The 18,310-nt window shown below is 55.8% G+C and overlaps 3 protein-coding genes across 5 annotated transcripts; 2 read left to right on the top strand and 1 right to left on the bottom strand.

Moving 5' to 3' along the window:
* Positions 1-3,295, top strand: SAXO3 (stabilizer of axonemal microtubules 3). Its single transcript, XM_070771435.1, has 5 exons — positions 1-605; positions 867-1,067; positions 1,168-1,329; positions 2,032-2,159; positions 2,563-3,295. Exons 1-5 carry the CDS (start codon positions 450-452, stop codon positions 2,930-2,932), a joined length of 1,017 nt encoding a protein of 338 aa, XP_070627536.1. The 5' UTR covers positions 1-449; the 3' UTR covers positions 2,933-3,295.
* A 263-nt stretch (positions 3,296-3,558) lies between these two features.
* Positions 3,559-4,844, top strand: LOC109571973 (lutropin subunit beta). 2 transcript variants are annotated; one of them, XM_070771438.1, is made up of 3 exons: positions 3,559-3,790; positions 4,092-4,259; positions 4,511-4,844. In XM_070771438.1, the coding sequence occupies exons 1-3, from the start codon at positions 3,776-3,778 to the stop codon at positions 4,748-4,750; spliced, it is 423 nt and encodes a 140-aa protein (XP_070627539.1). In that variant the 5' UTR covers positions 3,559-3,775; the 3' UTR covers positions 4,751-4,844. The 2 variants fall into 2 exon arrangements, with proteins under 2 accessions (XP_070627539.1, XP_019834059.2); XM_019978500.2 differs by having other exon boundaries at positions 3,577-3,790; positions 4,508-4,844.
* Positions 4,845-4,932: 88 nt separating this feature from the next.
* RUVBL2 (RuvB like AAA ATPase 2) lies at positions 4,933-18,152 on the bottom strand. Of its 2 annotated transcripts, none has more exons than XM_019980077.2 (15): positions 17,776-18,152; positions 15,395-15,449; positions 15,066-15,121; positions 14,642-14,783; positions 12,714-12,843; positions 12,501-12,567; positions 9,573-9,679; positions 9,395-9,488; positions 8,914-9,037; positions 8,497-8,591; positions 8,285-8,403; positions 6,099-6,218; positions 5,593-5,722; positions 5,148-5,262; positions 4,933-5,048 (listed from the first exon to the last, which is right to left on the bottom strand). In XM_019980077.2, exons 1-15 carry the CDS (start codon positions 17,785-17,787, stop codon positions 5,023-5,025), a joined length of 1,392 nt encoding a protein of 463 aa, XP_019835636.1. In that variant the 5' UTR covers positions 17,788-18,152; the 3' UTR covers positions 4,933-5,022. The 2 variants fall into 2 exon arrangements, with proteins under 2 accessions (XP_019835636.1, XP_019835637.1); XM_019980078.1 differs by lacking the exon at positions 17,776-18,152 and adding an exon at positions 17,576-17,731.
* Between the last annotated feature and the right edge of the window lie 158 nt (positions 18,153-18,310).

The raw sequence follows: 18,310 nt of genomic DNA, 5'->3' as shown, positions 1-18,310 counted from the left end.
AGGCTGGGACCTTATAAGGAAGTGGGGGGGGGGGTTGTTTCTCTTGGATTCCCTGATGTGCTGGGTGACTCTGTCCTCCTTCCACTCTGTCTCTCTATTTCTGGGTCTCTGACACGCCCCCAGGTCCCAGCCCCTCGCTCTCTGCTGCCCGCTCTCTGGGTCTCAGACTCTAAACTCTGAATTTCTATTCCCCTCCCTCCCTCCGCCTCTTACCCTCCTCTCCCTCTGGGTGTCCCCCCACCATTTATCTGAGCTTTTGTCCCCTTCTTGGGGGTCTCTGCACTCTCTCAAAATCCCCGTTCCTCCATGCCTGAGTCTCTTATTCTATCCATCCAGCTACACACTAATAGGCCCTCCATTGGCTGCGTTCAGGGTGGGCGGGTTCTGTCACCCGGGGCGACAGCAACAACAAGCCTGCTCCTGCTAGGCTACGGGGCAGGGGTGGGACCATGGCGGGTCGGACCCTAGCTCTGCGCTACGGTCCCCCATGGTCCCCCATCTCTGGGACCGAGGTGCCTGGATCCTGGCCCAACTGGCATCTCACGAGCAGTGGCGTCGCCCACCACTTTATCCCGCCCGTGTCCTTCCCCCCGCCCACTGTGCAGGTGAGAGGACCCTAGCCTCTTGGCCAAGAGGAGACTGGGGTCCCAGACTCAAGGAGGAGCCTGGGGATTCAGACACTTGCTGAGAGAAAGGGCGATTTGGGGCTTCGACTCCTGTCTGACTGAAGGAGCGGGGTCTCAGGGTCTGGGGCCGAGAGAGGAGGCGCCAGCGAACCCAGATGCCTGGAACAGGCGGGAGGAAAGGGCTGGGAGCTGACCAGACTCCTGAGTCCTTTCAGCTGACTGCCCGCACCTTCTGCTCAGTCCACGGTCGCGGAGCCCCTGCCCCCGGCCTCAAAGCAGGATTTGCATATCTGGGCTTTCGACGAGGTCATCAGCAGATGGGAGACAACCTCGGGCTCAGCTCTCGTGCCTAAGACCCACGGAGGGCCCTACGCCCAGCCCAAGACCCCAGAACCTGCGAACCCCACCCGGACTGTGGGGATCAAGGATTTAGGGGAAAAAGTAAGGTTCTGGGATGCCCAGGTCCGGGGTAGACAGGGCTGGGGGCTGCATTGGAATCCCGTGCACCCTCACGCTGGGTCCCCGCCTCGCCTTCTCTCAGCTCAGACATCGCGGCTGGCGCCTCCCTCTGATCACCAAGCACCAGTGCAGTGAGACGAAGGCGCAGTACGGCGGCTGGCCCGACCTGGACCGGGGACCCACCTCTTATTTCGGGCCCCAACCCCTAGAGCTTGCGGACCACCACCGAGGGGGCCCTTCCCAGGTAGCAGAGAACCGCAGTGGCAGGATCTGGCAGAACTTTGAGCTCCTGGGGTGGGGGGAGGGAGCTCAGAAGCTAGGAACCGGGCTGAGACCCTAGCGCCGGGTCAGAAGAAACTCTAAATCTAGGGGCTAAAGAATGGGACCAAATCTGAAGTTGCATAGACTAGGGGAGGAGTTTGGCACTTTAGAAGCAAAGCCAGAAGGAGACAGGGACTGGGAACCCGAAAGCCCAGCTCTGAGGCTGGTCTAGTAAATCCTGGGGCGGGCCTAGGAGCTAGGGGCGGAGCTACGCAGCCTAAAGTACTCGAGGGCGGAGCTCGAATATTCTGAGGCCGGTTTGGTACCGGAGAAAGGGCTGGCTTCTCCTCTTAGGGTAAAGTAAGGAGGAATGGTTTCTGCTGAATTCCAGTGGCGGGACCAATCTAGGGGAGGAGCCAGGGAGGTCTTTCAGTGACTGGGGACTTGGCGGGCAGAATACTTGGATTTTGGAGGTGAGGCTAGTAAGGGTTTTGACTTGCGGCGCAAAGTTGAAGTGCACTGACGTGCAATTGACCAAGGATTCTGATTCTGGGGGCGGGTATCAGGGCCTGGCTCAGAGGGACTGTTGAGACCCAAGAAAGAGGAATTCTCAGTCTGGCACCCAGGACATGGAACGGGTTATGAAAGTTTTCTTGCTCATTCCTCCTCCCCCGATCTTCCTCAGGCTTTAATCCCTTGGACCAAGAACCCCGAGCTGGCCGGCCGGCCTTTCACAATTTCTGACCGGGGCATACTGGACCGCCATCAACTCTATCTGACCACTTCGGCCCGGGATTTTCGGCCCTATTCGAAGTGAGCCTGCGTCCTCGCTTGGCCCCGTCCCCCTGCACAACCCGCGCAGAGGCTGGTGGGATGCCGAGCCCCCCGGTGTTGACTGCCCCTCTCTGACTCAGTAGTCTCGGCCTTCAGTCCCTGAGCGGGCAAGAACCAGAAATTCAAACCCAGCCCCTACCTCTTTTAGCGCTCTGGTTTACTTAGTGTCTACTCTCAGGAACTAGGAGCCCGCAAAGGGCCCAAGAGGGAGTTCCGGATCTGAGGGCATGGCCCTGAGGGTCTAAGGCTGGCCTCTTTTGGTGTTTGAGTCCCCAGATAATTCCCCAGTCCCAAGCCTCCTAAAGGGTCCCAGACTCCTACAAATGTGTCCTCGAGGATCCAGCTGTGCCATCCCCATCCTGCCTCCACCCCAACCCAACAGGAAGGAGTTGTCAAGCTATCCTTGCAAGGATTCGATGACCTCAAACTTCGGGGAGACGCCCCAGGCCGGCGGCCACAGCCAGAAGCAGCTGCCTTGTCCGTCCTCCTCTCGGCCACCCCAGCGGGCGAAAATCCGCTTGCCTCGCGGCCGCCCGGTAATACCCGTCGTGCCTCACCGCGGGGCGCTGACTCTGGCTCAGGAATCTTACAACCTCCCGCTGCACCCACTCCGCCGGCTGGATCGTTTCTGCCCGCTGGAGCTGCCCTGGGGCGGCCCCCCCTGGAAGCCGGTGTCAGGCATCTACAGCGTGCCTCATGCCTACCGCACCGAGAACTCCAACTACGGCAGCTTGAAGCCAGCGTTGGTCTGAATCAGACCAGCCAGCCCCGCCCTGGACACGCCCCCCGAGACGAGGCGGGGCCAAGCCTGGGAGACCGCGACTAGGGGCTCGCTGGTCGGGGCTTGGAGGGCCCCGCCCATCTGGGGGCGGACCAGGTCTTGGTCCTTGGGCGGGGCGGATCTAAGGTCCACTCAATTGAGGGGGCAGGACTTCTGCGGCTGAAGGGGCACAGCTTATCTTTCGCTAAGAGTTAAAAGAGCCTAAATCATGCTCTTTGCTGGGTTTGGTTCCGGCATCCTGGCTTTTGGGGCCCGGGTGTGGGGCAGGTGGGATTCCACTGAATCCTTTTTGGAGGGGCGGCGCGAGTGGACCCCGACTACCTCTGGCCACAGAATCCGATATTGAAGCTACGCCCCTCCTAAGAAGTCGGATTTAGGCTTTGGCCGCTGGAGCAGGGTTGAGGCTGCAGCCAATCACCATCGGAAAATTGTCAGAGGGGCGGTGCTGCAGCCTCTGCCGGGTCCCCTCATGATAGGTAGAGGCGCGTTCACAAGGCAAGCGGCACTGCTGAGGGCCTCCAATATCCGATTTCTTGTACTCCCACCACGACCTCCCTAGCACCTGGGGATTGAGCCTGTGAAGTCACCTTCTCCTTGGGTGTCTTCTGCTTCATGGTACGGGAGCCACTCAGGGAGTGGTGGGGGAGGGATGTGCCATTGAGCCACTCTTGCCTCTCCCTGACCTTGTCTGCCTCTCGCCCCCGGGGAGATTAGTGTCCAGGTTACCCCACCATGCTGCCACCCCCGGCGGCCTTGCCGCCCCCACAGCCTGCAGGTATAAGACCAGGTAAACACAGCAGGGGAGGCACCAAGGATGGAGATGTTCCAGGTAAGTCTGTAGGGCCCCTTGAGACTCCATCCAGGAAACAGCTGGGAGGAAGTGGGAGAGTCCGGGGATCTGGTGAAGGAGGCCTCTTTCTAGAAGGGTGTGGGGAGAACAGTAGGCCTGCCAGTGGGAGGAGGGCAGCAGGTGGGGCCTGAGGTCTTGGGGTGTCTGGGGTCCCTGGGGATGGGCAATCCTTGAATGGAAGGTGGCAGGCACAGGAGCTGGGTCCCTGAACGTGTGCATGCAGGGCTCGGGGGGTGGGGTGAGGGCTCTGGCTGGCCCTGAGGCACTGGCCTTGTCCTAGGGACTGCTGCTGTGGCTGCTGCTGGGCGTGGCCGGGGTGTGGGCTTCCAGGGGGCCACTGCGGCCGCTGTGCCAGCCCATCAACGCCACCCTGGCGGCTGAGAAGGAGGCCTGCCCTGTCTGTATCACTTTCACCACCAGCATCTGCGCCGGCTACTGCCCCAGCATGGTGAGCTGCCGAGGGCGGGCGGGTGCCAACTCAGCTCCAGGCAGATTACTCGGGGCCAGGCCTATAGAAGACCGGAAGTGGCACTGGGAGTGGAAGGGTAGCCTGCCGCTTGGGGAAGGGGCCGGGCAGGTGGGAGGGAGAGCACAGAGGGTCCCCTGGACGCCTGAGTCTGGGATCTGTGGGGTGCAGTGAGGGAGCTCGGGGGAGAGCTCGGCCCCACAGAGACACTCAAGCTCCCCACCCTCCAGAAGCGGGTGCTGCCTGTCATCCTGCCGCCCATGCCCCAGCGGGTGTGCACCTACCATGAGCTGCGCTTCGCCTCCGTTCGGCTCCCCGGCTGCCCACCTGGAGTGGACCCAATGGTCTCCTTCCCCGTGGCCCTCAGCTGTCACTGTGGACCCTGCCGCCTCAGCAGCACTGACTGCGGGGGTCCCAGAACCCAACCCTTGGCCTGTGACCACCCCCCGCTCCCAGACATCCTCTTCCTCTAAGGATGCCCCACTTCAACCTCCCATGCCCATCCTAACTCCGGAAGCCAGCAGACACTCTTCCCCTCCCTTCCCAATAAAGACTTCTCAAACTGCACTCCGGGGTTGTCTTTTTGGGGGCTCGGGTGCGCGCGCGCACACACACACACACACACACACACACACACACACACACACACAATGGCTCCAGTTTCAGAACCATTTTATACAAAGTCACAGTGTCAGAACTCTAGTAGAAAACGGGGGCGGGAGGTGGGGGGGGAAGGGTGATCAGCTCAGGAGGTGTCCATGGTTTCGCCTTCTGTGGGGGGAAGGAAAGCCACATGGTCAGCGCGGCCCAGCAGGCAGGGCCAGGGCTCCCTCCTCCCTCTCCGGGGCAGGCACAGTGGGGGACACTCACTGAGCTCATTGAAGAGGAAGGCATCTTGGTATTCCTTCATGTATTGCGTGGAGCGTGACTCGTCCAGGAAGAGAGAGTAGACCCGCTTGATGTCATCCACCTGCACCTCGGTGCCCTGATGGGGACACGAGACCTCAGGGGGGCCTCACCCAGGAGTCAGGTCACGTCCTGCCATGGCCACCTCCTGGCTGTGGGCCCCACCGCTCCATCCCTCAGTTTCTTTACCTGTAAAATGGACTTAACAGCATCAACTGCAGCCAACAGATATTTACCCAGCACCTCCCATGTGTCAGGCTGGGAGCCACAAAAATAAACCCAAGGGCCTGAAGTTCCCGCCTTCGAGAACTTTTAAGTTCTGGGACTAAATGCCACCACCTAGGGAAAGTCCTGGGAGTAGCGTGTGGACCGCTCACTCCTCTGACGCTGGGTGGACTCGGCGGCTCACCTTGCGTTTCCGGCACACCAAACTGGCAGCCGTGATGAGCTGGATGGCATAGCGTAGCGAGGTCTCCAGCCCGATGCGGGTCAGAACCGTGTAGGCATCCTCACTCATCTCCACGTCTTCTTCCTCACACCTGCGGGCAGGGAGGGGCGGGGGTGTTCAGCCAGGGACAGAGCCATGAGGAGTCAGAGTCCTTGGAAGCCCAGAACGCGGAGTGAGAAGGGCCACCGAGGCAGGAGCTGGACCTCAAACTCGGGCCTCCCGTGCCTCCCCTTTTCAGGGCTCTTTCCCAAGCGCCAGGCACCCGCATAGCCCCTCCCTTGTCCAAAGAGCCCCGCCCCCCCCATCAGAGGCCACTGCTCGGATGCCCCGCCCAGTCCTGCTTCTGGCAGGCCAAGTGACCTCCCCCGCAGACCTCAGTGGTCCCCACGTGTCAAGCAGGGTGGACACCAGCCCCTCAGGCCGGCAGCCTGGTCCTGCCCGGGAAGGCCAGGGGCCCCCGCCCGCACCGGATGCGAAGGATCTGCTTTGTGTCTTTCTCGCTGTAGGGGGAGGTGGAGACGATAAGCAGACGGTCCAGCAGGTCAATGGGGATGCCGTGGGGGCTCTGGTAGCTGGTGCCCCGGATCCTGCGGAGGAGGAGGAAGGGAGGGTCATCAGGGTGACGCTCTTAGAACCTGGCTCTCCCTTCTCTAACTTAGAATACCCCACCCCACCCGCCCCCTCCGCCACAGCCCACTCACTGGGCCAAATACCGCTGAGCCTTCAGCTTAGGGCTGGCGTCACTGCCTGACGTGGTAGCCGCCCCCTGACTGCGTCGCTCCCCCTCCGGAGCCAGACTGGTTTGAGCCAGAGATCTAGGTCTGGGATTACTGGATCAAGGTCCCACTCCTCTGCTGGACCCAGAGCTCCACGAGGGAGGGACTGGGCCCACCCTGTACCCCCAATGCACCTGGCCCAGCACAAGGTCAGGCATGTGGCGGGCGCCAGGAAATAGCAGATTCTTGTTATGTGTGGGAGCTGTGATCTATAACTGGGGCGATCACTCAATTACCATGTACTGAACCACTGCCCCGTGGAGGAAACAGTAACACATGGCTAGGCTCTTGGCAGCCTCTGTCACGATTTTTGGCCACCAGATAGCCTGGTTTCAGGTGTTTCTGTTTAAAGATATCCAATTCAGTATATAATATTGACTTTTCATGCTGAACTCAGGCCCACAGCCTCTGAACTTGTGCTTGACGGATGCTATCTAACAAGCGTTTTCTCCATACGGCCCATCCCTGCTGTGCTCAGAGACATTAGACAGCTGGGGGACATTTTATGATTAATTTTTTGGCTGCTCCACACAACATGTGGAATCCTAGTTTCCCAACCAGGGATCGAACCCCTGCTCCCTGCTTTGGCAGTGTGGACTCCCAACCATTTGACTGCCAGCAAAGTCCCCTAGGGGCCATTTTAAACTGCAAAATCATCAGGAACAAACAGCATACAGTGCGACGCCTGTGGCAACAAAGAAAAGGATGCTTGATTACAGCACGTGAGCTGAAACTAGGAGGCGGAGCATTGCCTGCTTTGACCCTCGCCTGGACTGTCTGCCGTGGGCCATTCGATGTTTCCCTGCTCTGCACACGTCCATGAATGACCACCAAAGTGTGGCAAATATCGATTTGGGGGCTACAGATCGTCTGTAGCGAGTAAGCATAATCACAAATATGGAATCTGTAGGATAATGAGGAGTGCCTGGGTTTGCAGCCTCTCACAGGTGATGCCCCTGATCCTGGCCTGACCTGCAGCTGCTACAAACGCGCTCATTTGGATACCAAACTGCAGCCCTGCTGCCTTCCACACGCTCATTTGGATACCAAACTCCAGCCCTGCTGCCTTCCACACGTGACCCAGGGCAAGTCACTGGGCCTTGCCGTCCCCCATCTTGAAAACAGAGCTGAGGGAACTCCTTGGTGGTCCAGTGGTTAGGACTCCGTGCTTCCACTGAAGGGGGCACAGGATTGAGTACTGGTTGGGAAACTAAGATGTGGCAAGCCGTGTGGCATGGCCAAAAAATAAAATTAGTAAGATAAGGGGCTTCCCTGGTGGTCCAATGATTAAGACGCCAAGCTTCCAACACAGGGGGCACGGGTTAGATCCCTGGTTGGGAACTAAGATCCCACAGGCCCTGCAGTACGTGTCGTGCGGTGAAAGGAATGGAACAGAATGGGGCTGAGACGATATCTACTCCTGAGCTCCTTTTGAGGAAAGGCTGAGCCAAAAGCCAGGGGCAACTTGCTCATTATCCCTGGCAATCGCACCCCTTTCTTCCCTGTGCTTCAGCTGGCACAAGGCCGCAATCATGCACCTGAGCAGCCCCGGGCAGTGGGTCCAGGTGGCTGTGCTGGGTGCAGCCTTCAGGCCCCCGGCTCTTGTGAGCTCTTTGCCCCCCACTTTCTTCTCCCTTCCTTTTGAAGATGAGGTGAGGAAGAGCCAGCAGGCATAACCGGGCACAGCAAAACCCTATGGCAGAGCTTCCCAAGTTTTATGGTATCTGGTACTCTTCCTGCCTCAGGGATTTTTCCACTGTATCCTTAGGTCAAGAGAAATACTAAGCTGCATTCCCTTTATTTCTATTCAGCAGTGAGGTATAAGCGACTTGCTCCCTGTTCTCCCAGGGGCCTCCTCAGGGGCCGGCAGGGCTCACCGGGTGATGCCGCGGTTGGTAGCCATGATGAGGACAGGCGCCATGTCACTCTCCAGGGCCCGGTTGAGGAAGGAGAAGCTCTCAATGTCCAGCATGTGGACCTCGTCGATGAACAGCACCTGGGGGCCATTGGGCAGGTGTCAAGCCCACCCCCCCCCACCCCATGCCCCTCTTCTCCCACGCCCCCCACCTGGCCTGGCCCAGGTACTCACGCCAGGGATGATCTCTGCCTTGCCCTCCTCCCGCCATTCGGCCACCTTGGCGTTGATCTGCTCTCGGACTTCGGACTTGATCTCTCCTGTGTCGCCTGCGGGAGGCAGGGGTTGGGGTGGGGGGCAGAGTGTCAGAGAGGAGAAGGGATCCAGGGCCGGGGGTGGGGGAAGGCAGTGGACGAAGGCAGAGAGAGACGGGACGCCGGGGACACAGAGAGCAAGCTGGAGTGGTGACTGACAGTGGCTGGGGACTCAGACCTCCCAGAGAGACAACAGATAGGGAGAGACGAACCAAACCACAGGTGGAGAAGAACGGAAGCCGGCAAAGAGGGATGGCAGAGAGGGGGAGAGGGGAAAGAGGGCTGGGAGGGGCGGGGGGAGGGAGCCACCTGCGGGGGTGGGACGGGAGGGCCTCACCTGAGAAGAGGGCCAGGAAGCCCTGGGTGCGGGAGTTGATGACGTCGATCTCATGGAGAGACACCGTGTGCACCACCTCCTTGCGCTTCTGCAGCTCCCCGTCTGGGCACTGCACGAACTTGGTCTATGGGCCGGGGTGGGGTTCGGGGTAGACAAGGGCAGAAAAGAGCATGAAGCGGGGGCCCCGGGGCTGTCGAGCACAGACGGGCTCCCTGGAATGGAGCTAGGAACCCAGGTGGGGGTTATGCAGAAACCCCAGGCCTGAGGGGTAAAGACTCGGGCAGCCCAGAGCACTGAAGGACACAGGGGTTCCTGGAGGACCCCGGAAACCCCTGGCTGTCCTGGAGAGGACAGGGAAGCACCAGGAGGGCCAGGGCCACAGGGCTGGGTGACAGAAGGGTCCGGATACTGCAGGCGCTGGGGGTGGGGGAGAGGGAAGCATGCTGGTGTCTGAGCGAGGGGGCCCAGGAGCCCTGCCCACCTGGGAGCCCATGGCGTCATAGTCTCGAGCCCGTGTGAAGGAGCGTCCCAGCTTGGAGATCTTGCCTGTAGCCTTGTCGATGGTGATCACGTCCCTGCAGGGGAAGGCGGGCAGGGGTGAGGACAGGAAGGGCCGGAGCTCCCCTACCCTGGCCAGCGGTGTGGCCCCCATTGCTCACCCGGCCTGGACCTTGTCCTTGGTCAGGGACTCGATCATCTTGGTGCCCAGGTCATATATGGTCTCCATCTCTGTGGTCTTGAGGGTCAGCTTGCCGACTTTGGAGCCCTGAGGGGTGACAGGTAAGGGGTTTAGAGGGGGCCCTGATGTCTCCCCAGCACAGCTTCAGAACCAGCATGACATGGGGCAGTGCTGGGGGCTTCATGAAGATATCCACTGTCACAGCCTCGGTGACAGCTTTGTGGGTATGTGTATGTCAAAACCTAAAATCCTGAAAACTTTCTGGGGCATGGCTTTTTGGAGGTCAGTTGCGCCTTAATAAAGCTGTTATTAAAAATCCAGTAAAGGGGACTTGCCTGGAAGTCCAGTGCATAAGACTCTGTACTCTTAATGCAGGGGACCCAGGTTCGATCCCTGGTCAGGGAACTAGATCCCATATGCCACAACTAAGACCTGGCTCAGCCTAAATAAATAAATAAAACCAGTAAAGAAACAAACAGGGACTTCCCTGGTGGTCCAGTGATCAAAACACCACACTGTCCAGGCAGGAGACGTGGGTTTGATCCCTGGTTGAGGAACTGAGATCCCACATGTCGTGAGCACTGCCCCTGCCCCCCAAAGAGAAACAAACAAAAACCTGAAAGACAAAATCTGTAAAAATAACAGGTACCTGAGGTCCCACCGAAGGGTCAAGGGGGAGGACCCACTCTAACATTTGTTTTTCATACCCAAATAAAAGGTGGTCTTTTGCTAACCACAAACCCAGAAGAACACAGCTAAACACAGCTAAGATAACAAAAATGCCACACCCCACCCCCAAGAGATAAGCTAAGAAAACAAAAATGCCATACACCCTCCCCACCAGATAAGCTAAGAAAACAAAACATCACACTCCCCGCCCCCCCAAGGTAAACAGTCACCAAGTCTGGGCTTTTCCCAGCACATCCTGTCTCACCTGTTTCCTGGAGGTGTTTTCATAGCGAGATGCTCCCTTTGTAGGGAGAGGTGGCAGGTGGGTTTGGGGAGGGAGTTAAAGGGAGTTTTGGTTGTTCATTTACAGTTTTTCTTTTTGGCTGTGCTGGGTCTTGGCTGGGGCATGCGGATCTTAATTCCCTGAGCAGGGATCGAACCCAGGCCCCCTGCATTGGAAGCACAGAGTCCCAGCCACTGCACCACCAGGAAGCCCCTGGTTGTTCATTTTGATGAGGATAGATCCATGGATTTCTTTTGTAATCTCTTTAAACTCTAATTTAAAGAACTATCTGGGGAATAGCTTTCCCTATACTTCAAGAGTCTTCCACCATGGTTTTTTTTTCTACCATGTTTTTAAAATTCAAAATTTAATTGCCAATGCTAAGTCGCTTCAGTCGTGTCCGACTCTGTGCGACCCCAGAGACGGCAGCCCACCAGGCTCCCCCGTCCCTGGGATTCTCCAGGCAAGAACACTGGAGTGGGTTGCCATTTCCTTCTCCAATGCATGAAAGTGAAAAGTGAAAGTGAAGTCGCTCAGTCGTGTCCCACTCTTAGCAACCCCATGGATTGCAGACTACCAGGCTCCTCCATCCATGGGATTTTCCAAGCAAGAGTACTGGAGTGGGGTGCCATTGCCTTCTCCGTTAATTGCCAATAGATAAGACTAATTTAGGAGGCTGTTACAAGTGCTAAAAGCGCAACTGACCGAAATTATTCACTTTAAGTCTATTTCCACTGAAAATGAGAAGCTAATGAAAAAAGAGGAGGATGTTCCTACAAGACACAGAAACAGAAGGTAGGACTGTGCATCAGGTCAATGGACTTGAAGCAATTTTAGATTTCCTTTTATTTAGCATTTTATTAACACCTGTAACTTAATATTTAACAGAGAAGTACAAACACGGATGAACCTCAAAGACATACACAAAAAGTCGTATATTGTCGGATTCCATCAGAGGCAAATCCATTAAGACAGGAAGTAGATTTGTGGTTGCCAGGGACTGCAGGTGGGGTGGGAGGGGAGGAGGAGCGACTCTGAAGGGGTTGATGGTTAGTTTATGTTGTGTGATTTTATGTCGGTGAAAAACAAGAGACCTAAGAGACCAAAGAGAGATCGAGATGAAGGGGAAACCAGACTATGAAAGAAGACTTAAAAGACATGAAGTTTTTAACATGGGCAATCTTGGAATACACAGGTGGGTGATAAAAGCTAATGAAACTCAAACAGGTGAGGGCGGCCATTTCTATGGTGTACTGCAGAAAGAGGCAGAAGGAAGGGGCGGGGGTGGGGTGCTGGCTAAGTTTTAGGTTTTTTACAAATCTTTTTTTTCAGTTTTGTTTTGGATGTGACCATTTTTTAAAGTCCTTATTGAATTTGTTACAATATTGCTTCTGCTCTGTCTTGGTTTTATGGCTGAGTGGCATGTAGGATCAATTCCCTGATCAGGAATTGAATCTGTGGTGGAATTGCGGAGCCCTAACCACTGGACCACCAGGAAAGTCCTGTTAATTCTTACTGGAGTATAGCTGAGGTATTAGGATTTATAAATCCAACGGGTCTGTAAGCCTATTAGGAATTAACTGTGAGAAACTTCAAAACCTCCTCTGTCATTCCATTGCTTAGTTTGTTTTTCTTTGGGAAGTATCGTTGATTTACAACATTGCGTTAATTTCTGCTGTACAGCAAAGTGATCCAGTTAGACATAAATATGTTCTTTTCCATATCCTTTTCCATTGTTCCACCACTTAGCTCACAGCGCCCCTCACAAATAGACAAACCGCCATCAATTCAACTGACCCTCTCTTGCCGGCATATGGATGACTCTAAGCTGCATCTCGAATTTTCCATGGGATCATGACCTCAGTGCAGACCCGGCACCGCATTCCACCCCCCCCCCACTCCCACCGCCGCCGCCCTGCAGCCCTTGGGGTAGCCTAGACTCAGGAGCAGACTCACCGTCCCTGTGGCTGGCCGATCAATCTGGATCTCTACCACCTCCCCTTCGATGATCTCGGTCTCCTCCCTGGCGAGAGAACAGGTGTAAGGAGATAGGCCATGGCCTGGGCCCTCAGGAACTGCCCACCCCTGTGGGCCCCTGGGCGCAGGACGAGCTGGCATCCCTCAGGGGGCGTCCCGAGGCTGCTGGGAGCTACCATCACTCCTGCTTACTTGATGCGCACGCCGATGGAGCGCCGGAAGGCCTGGGTCAGTGCCTCTGTCTTGCTCATCTCCAAGGAGAAGATCTCACTGCCTGCAATGGCTGTGAATGGGGTATCGGGGCCCAAGGCCTGCGCCATGCCTGAGGAAGAGGGGAGGCAGTTTGGGTAGGTGGTCCAGGCACCAGGTCCCCACACCTCCCCAACCAGCTCTTCTCCTTCTTCAGACAGGAGGAGCAGGAGAGAGGGGCTGGGTGCTGCAGGGCAGACAGGGAGACTTGCAGAAAGCGAGTGATAGAGGGCCATGTTGGGAGGCCCTGGGTGGGACACCCATGCTGCCCAGACCAAAAACTTTACGATTCTACAATCATGCCAGACCTGCCTCCCAACCTCTAAGAACTGTTTAGCCTCAGGGCTTGGGGGAGATGAGCAGGGGTGGAGGCAAGGGGCTGAAAGAGAAGGTTAAAAGAGACTGTGCAGGTTCGAATCCCGGCTTCAATGTTTAGCACCAAGTTATCTTAAGAAGTCTAAGCTGCTCCCCAAGCCAGCCTGCCCCTCTGGGTAATGGGAACCATAACATAACAAGCGCTGGCAGAGGACGACATTGCTGCACAGGAGCAATGATGGGGGCGGGCAGGCATGCCCTGGTGCTCAGCCGTGACCCCGACATGTGACTGGGACCAGCACAGGGAAGGGCCTCCTCTATGGTCTGGAGCCTGGGGTCAGCTGGCAGACAGCAGGCGGTTTCTGCCATCACTCCAAGCTCCGGGCCTCTCTGCCAGCTCCCCTTCCTGAGGGCTCTATCCAGCTCTGAGCCAAATCTCCCAGACAGGAAGTCATTGAACCCTCCTGACCAGTGCGAGGTGGCAACTCTTCCTGGTCCCCTTTCCAGAGGCATGCCACACTCTGCGCCTGGGTATCGCACTCCCTACTGTCTGTTCAGGAGACTCCCAGACTTGCTGCGAGTCTCAGTTACAGTACTGACTCACCTTGGATGTCCCTCCTGACAACTGCCACCCCATTCTTGCCCCATCACCCTTCATTGGAGGAGAAGCCTCCTCTGTTCTTTACACGGACAGGACTGTGTCCACGATCACCTGCCCCAGGCTGGAAGCCCCTTAAAGTCAGGACTTCAGTCTTAATCATCTTGGTGTCCCCAGATGTGAGTGTTATTTTTTCTTAACTGAGGACCTGTTACCTTGAGTCTCACTGCCTGGCCCCACAGTCCAGGCACAAAGGTGAGAGTGAGTGGGAAGAGAGGAGAGTCCAGGAAACCTTCAACAAGGAAAAGATGTCAGAGTGCAGTTTTGAAGGACAGATAAGAGCTCAACAAGGATAAGGGACAGTTGTGAGTAAAAAGCACTTAAATCACTAATGGATTGCAAAAGAGACTGCTGGTTGTCTATACAATGCTCATCTTTCACATCTTCCTTTGTTCCAGAACGCCCATTTCACTAAGGTAGCAGTAGTCCCAATTAACATATAAAAAAAATTTTAATGCCTCTCTCTCTCTTGTGCAGTAGAGTGTGGTCATTAAGTTCTAGTCAATAAAATATAAGCAAGAGAATGTGGGTGCCCTGAGATAGCTCCTTAAAAGGAGCTCCTTCTAGGAGGTACACTCTCATTGCAATTCCTTTCTCCTTCTTCTTATATGGAGTATGGGTGGGATGGCTGGAGCATAGGCCACCTCTTTGCAACCCGAGGTGTCCCTGACATGGAAGCAAGTAATCTTGAGGCAAGAAGGTAGGAGCCCTCATAGGACTGCTCAACAAGCCTGAATTGGCTTATGTTCAGACTCTTCTATGTGACAGAACAAACCCTTAGTGTTTAAGCCACTTCCATTTTGTGCTGTCCGTAAGACATGGTTGAACCTGACCCTGACTTACATGGGAGGATCATCCAGTGAGGCCAAAAGAGCTACTGCCTGGAGAAGTGCCTTACCCATGGCAATGGCTGTCTTCCCAGTGCCTGGCTGGCCAGCAATGAGAACCGCCCGGCCAGCGATCTTCCCTTCTCGGATCATCTCCAGCACCACACCGGCTGCCCTCCGGGCCGCCAGCTGGCCCACCATGCCCTGGGAAGCCTGGGGGTAGGAGGTGACAGAACATATAAGGAAGGTGACTTTCTACTGAGCTGCTACTGCATTTCGACCACTTCAGGCCCAAACTGTTGGCTAGGCCTTCAGAAAAAAAGGCTTTTCTCCATCCCCATCTTTTAGAGACCTGTGTGTGGCTGAATTGTATAAATACAGCATAGCCGAAGACCTGGAAGATCATAACAGTCCCTACATTCCCCAGGGCCCTGGGTCCCCTCCACCTGAGGCCTCCCTGGAGCAGCCTTCCCAGCCTGACCCCCTGGGCTCTACCTGCCGTGGCTCCAAGGCATCATCGAGTCCCAGCCCCCGGATGTGGGAGTGAGCGCCTGCGTGCGGGGAAAGAACCAGAAGACACGGTTACCTGCCAGCTCCTGTTGATACGTGGTGTGAGGGGTTGGGGCCTGGCAGGGTCCACCCCACCCCACCCCTGGGCATCTAATCTGTTCTGGAACTCAGGCTCCTCCCTGCTTAGATAGGGGAGAGATGGGGGGATGGTGTGCAGGACCTTCCCCTCTTGGGGTTCCTGGGTAGGTGGGCTCTGTCAAGGGCACAGGGGCCAGGCAGGCACTAGGGCCCATTCCGGATCCATGCTCACTCACCGATACGCTCAATCCGTGTCACATCACGGATCTCTGGAACCTTGGTTGTGGCTGTCTGGGGTTGGAGGAAGAAGCGTCAGTACAGACTCTGTGGTCCTAGCTGTCCCTCCTGCCCTCCTCCCATGAAACAGTCCTTTTCTCTCCTCCCCAGAGGCAGGCTGGCAGCCCAAACACTAGACCCTCCTTGGCAATCACCCACTAAGGCTGGTGGGTTGACCCCATGACACTGTCAGCCCCAGCTCTCTGTCACTAGGCCTCTGTGTGTGCAGGTCCCTGGGTCCTGTGCTCTCCCCACTCTCCTCACTGAATCACTCAAGCACCAGTCATTAAGGGAGGCCTTCCCTCACTCAGCCCCTGCCTGGCTAGTTCTAGGGTCTCTGGACATCCAAGCAGAAGGAAGGCCTCCCCTGGTAGATCAATCTCACGCCCATAAGAGACTCTGTTGGATCAACGTTCTCAGCTCCAATGGACGCTCTATCCCATAAAGGGCACAACATACATCTCACTGCTTTACCTCAGGGCTCAGTGTTTGGGGTATGAATGAATGACCTTCTGATCTCATTCAACAAGCAGGTACTGAGGCCTCCTGTGTCCCCAGCTCTCCAAAGAGCAAAGTCAGACACTATCCCTTCTCACGAAGGGGGCAGAGATCAGTAAACACTGCCTGGGATAATTCAAGAACCCAGTGGAGATCCTCTCAGATGCTCATGGCAGTGTTATTCATAACCCAAAATATCCATCAGTGGATGAACAGATAAACAAAATACGGGTAGCCATACAACATAATATTATTCAGCCATAAAAAGGTATGAACCTCTGATCCATGCTACAAGGGTAAACCTTGAACACACTATGCCGAATCAAAGAAGCCAGACACAAAAGGTCACCTGTCACATGATTCTATTTATATGCAATGTCCAGAATAGATAAATCCGGAGATATAAAGTAGATCAGTGGCTCTCCAGGGTGAATTCAGAAAGGAGGCCTAAGAAGCCAGCATACTGACCCAACTCCTTGGCCACCTGCCCACAACCCTGTTTCTGCTCACAGATCTCCTCACCAGAATGAGAGGAGATACAGTCATAGGACCCCCAGGAAAACCCTCCTCTCTGGAACCAAGAGTTCAGACTTCCTGATCACCATTAGGTCACATGCCTCCTCCCTTGCTGTTTGTGACCCTTCCCGCTCACTCTTCCTCAGAGGAGGTTGATCACTGCCCCCAAACCACTACCAGAAGATTGAGAACATACTCCCACTCACCCCTACAGAGCCTATCAGACACTACTTGAGACAGAAAAGAGACATTGATCCAGGAATCCCAACCTTTAGCCATCTCAACATAAACAGACCTGCCTCCTACAAAACCTTTCCTTTCACCATAAGCCTCTCCTACCCACTGCTGCCCACTGATCCCATGGAAACAGAGGTCATTATGAAATTCTGCCCCTACCATCCCCTCACACTTCCAATGCTTTATCCACACCCATGGGAACTGCGTCTCAGGAGGGTGGCCACTGCCCTTTCCTCTTCACTTCACCATCCACTCCCCTTTGCCATGACAACAGACACAGGGTGATAGTTCACACCACAGGCACCATCTCATCTCCATCCTAGCCCCATCTTGACTGGGGTTACCCTGAGGACTGAGGCCTCGGGGAAGCCATGTCCAACCCCCAAGCTAAGGCTACATTCTTTCTTTATTCAGACGTTTCTCAGAAAAGTACTTGGGGCCTGGCCCAGTATACTTGGGTCTCTCCAAACGGAGTTCACATGTATTCATTCAAGTGATAACCTATTGAGCATCCACACTGGGCATGCCCTGATGAAGTGCTAGGAATATGAAAACAGTTGAAACAATTCCATTACAAGATCTCAAGCCTCTGTGCCCCCAACCATTTTCGACTCTGCGTTCTCAACACTCTTTCTTTTGGCTCAAGACTCAGTAAGCAGCTCCACGATCTGAAGCTCATACGGCAGGTCCCCGCCTGTATTTCTCCCTTGTACTCAGGTACCACCCACACCATCAACAACCCAAGACTGTTTTATGGCTTGGAGCCCAAGATACTACAACCCTTATCAGACTTCAAAGCAAAGGACTGCAGAACTGGCCACTGGTTGCGCCCAGATGATTGGAAGTTGGAGTTCCTACAAGATGATGGAGTCGGATATGACCACTGATACCGTAAATATTCACTTGAACCCAGGATGCCGGGATCCTAGTCTCTTCTTTTTTCCTCCCTCAGATTCAGAGGCCCAGGCCCCCAGTTCCCTCCTTCCTCAGATCCAGGAGTCAAGGTCCTCAGCCTCCTCTCCACTAAGATCCAAGAGTCCCCGTCCAGTCTCCTGCTTGAGACTCCAGCCCTCAGCACGCCGACACTCACCACGGTTGCCATGATGCTCACCAACCGCCAATATCCTAGCGGAAACGGAAACGCGCTAGGAACGAAGTGTTCTGGCCCCTCTAGACTGCCAAGTCATCCAAAAATCTCGGTGGTTCTTTATAAATATGCAAGCTCTCCTTGTGGGGCGTGGTGTCACTTTTTAGGCCCCGCCCACGCGCCGAGGCTGCGTCCGTTCCTCTCGCCTCCTGGCTCCTCCTCCTTTTACCCAGAGCCTCCTCGCTAAGGCGATTGCAAAACACTTTTAACACTTCTTCGGGCAACCACACGTTCCCCACGCTTCCTTTCCTCCTTGTCGACCGTCTTCCCTCCCACTCCAACTCTGGGGCCTCAGCTTCGGATTGACAGGGTTGAAGGCCAATCAGCTAGCGCAGCAGCAAACCCCGTTCACCCGAGCTCCCTTCAGCTGTCGAGGCGGAGGCGGGGCCGAGCCGAGTGAACGCTACACTGTCCACCAATGAGAAGATGCGGGAGCCCCGCCCCCGGGCGCAGACCAATGGCATTGGCCGGGGGGCGG

Source organism: Bos indicus, chromosome 18 (genome assembly GCF_029378745.1).
Source record: "Bos indicus isolate NIAB-ARS_2022 breed Sahiwal x Tharparkar chromosome 18, NIAB-ARS_B.indTharparkar_mat_pri_1.0, whole genome shotgun sequence".
Classification (NCBI taxonomy): Eukaryota; Metazoa; Chordata; class Mammalia; order Artiodactyla; family Bovidae; genus Bos; species Bos indicus.
This window is presented reverse-complemented; position numbering and strand designations above follow the sequence as displayed.

Bases quoted from the DNA above. Each gene is read 5' to 3' on its own strand.
- LOC109571973 (XM_019978500.2), top strand. The intron at 4,260-4,507 runs GTGAGCTGCCGA...CCCACCCTCCAG, and splicing joins CCGGCTACTGCCCCAGCATG to AAGCGGGTGCTGCCTGTCAT.
- RUVBL2 (XM_019980077.2), bottom strand. The intron at 12,568-12,713 runs GTAAGCAGGAGT...TTCTCTCGCCAG, and splicing joins TCCATCGGCGTGCGCATCAA to GGAGGAGACCGAGATCATCG. The intron at 5,723-6,098 runs GTGCGGGCGGGG...CCCTGCCCGCAG, and splicing joins AAGCAGATCCTTCGCATCCG to GTGTGAGGAAGAAGACGTGG.
- SAXO3 (XM_070771435.1), top strand. From the start codon at position 450: ATGGCGGGTCGGACCCTAGCTCTGCGCTACGGTCCCCCATGGTCCCCC. The intron at 1,330-2,031 runs GTAGCAGAGAAC...GATCTTCCTCAG, and splicing joins ACCGAGGGGGCCCTTCCCAG to GCTTTAATCCCTTGGACCAA. The intron at 2,160-2,562 runs GTGAGCCTGCGT...CCAACCCAACAG, and splicing joins GATTTTCGGCCCTATTCGAA to GAAGGAGTTGTCAAGCTATC.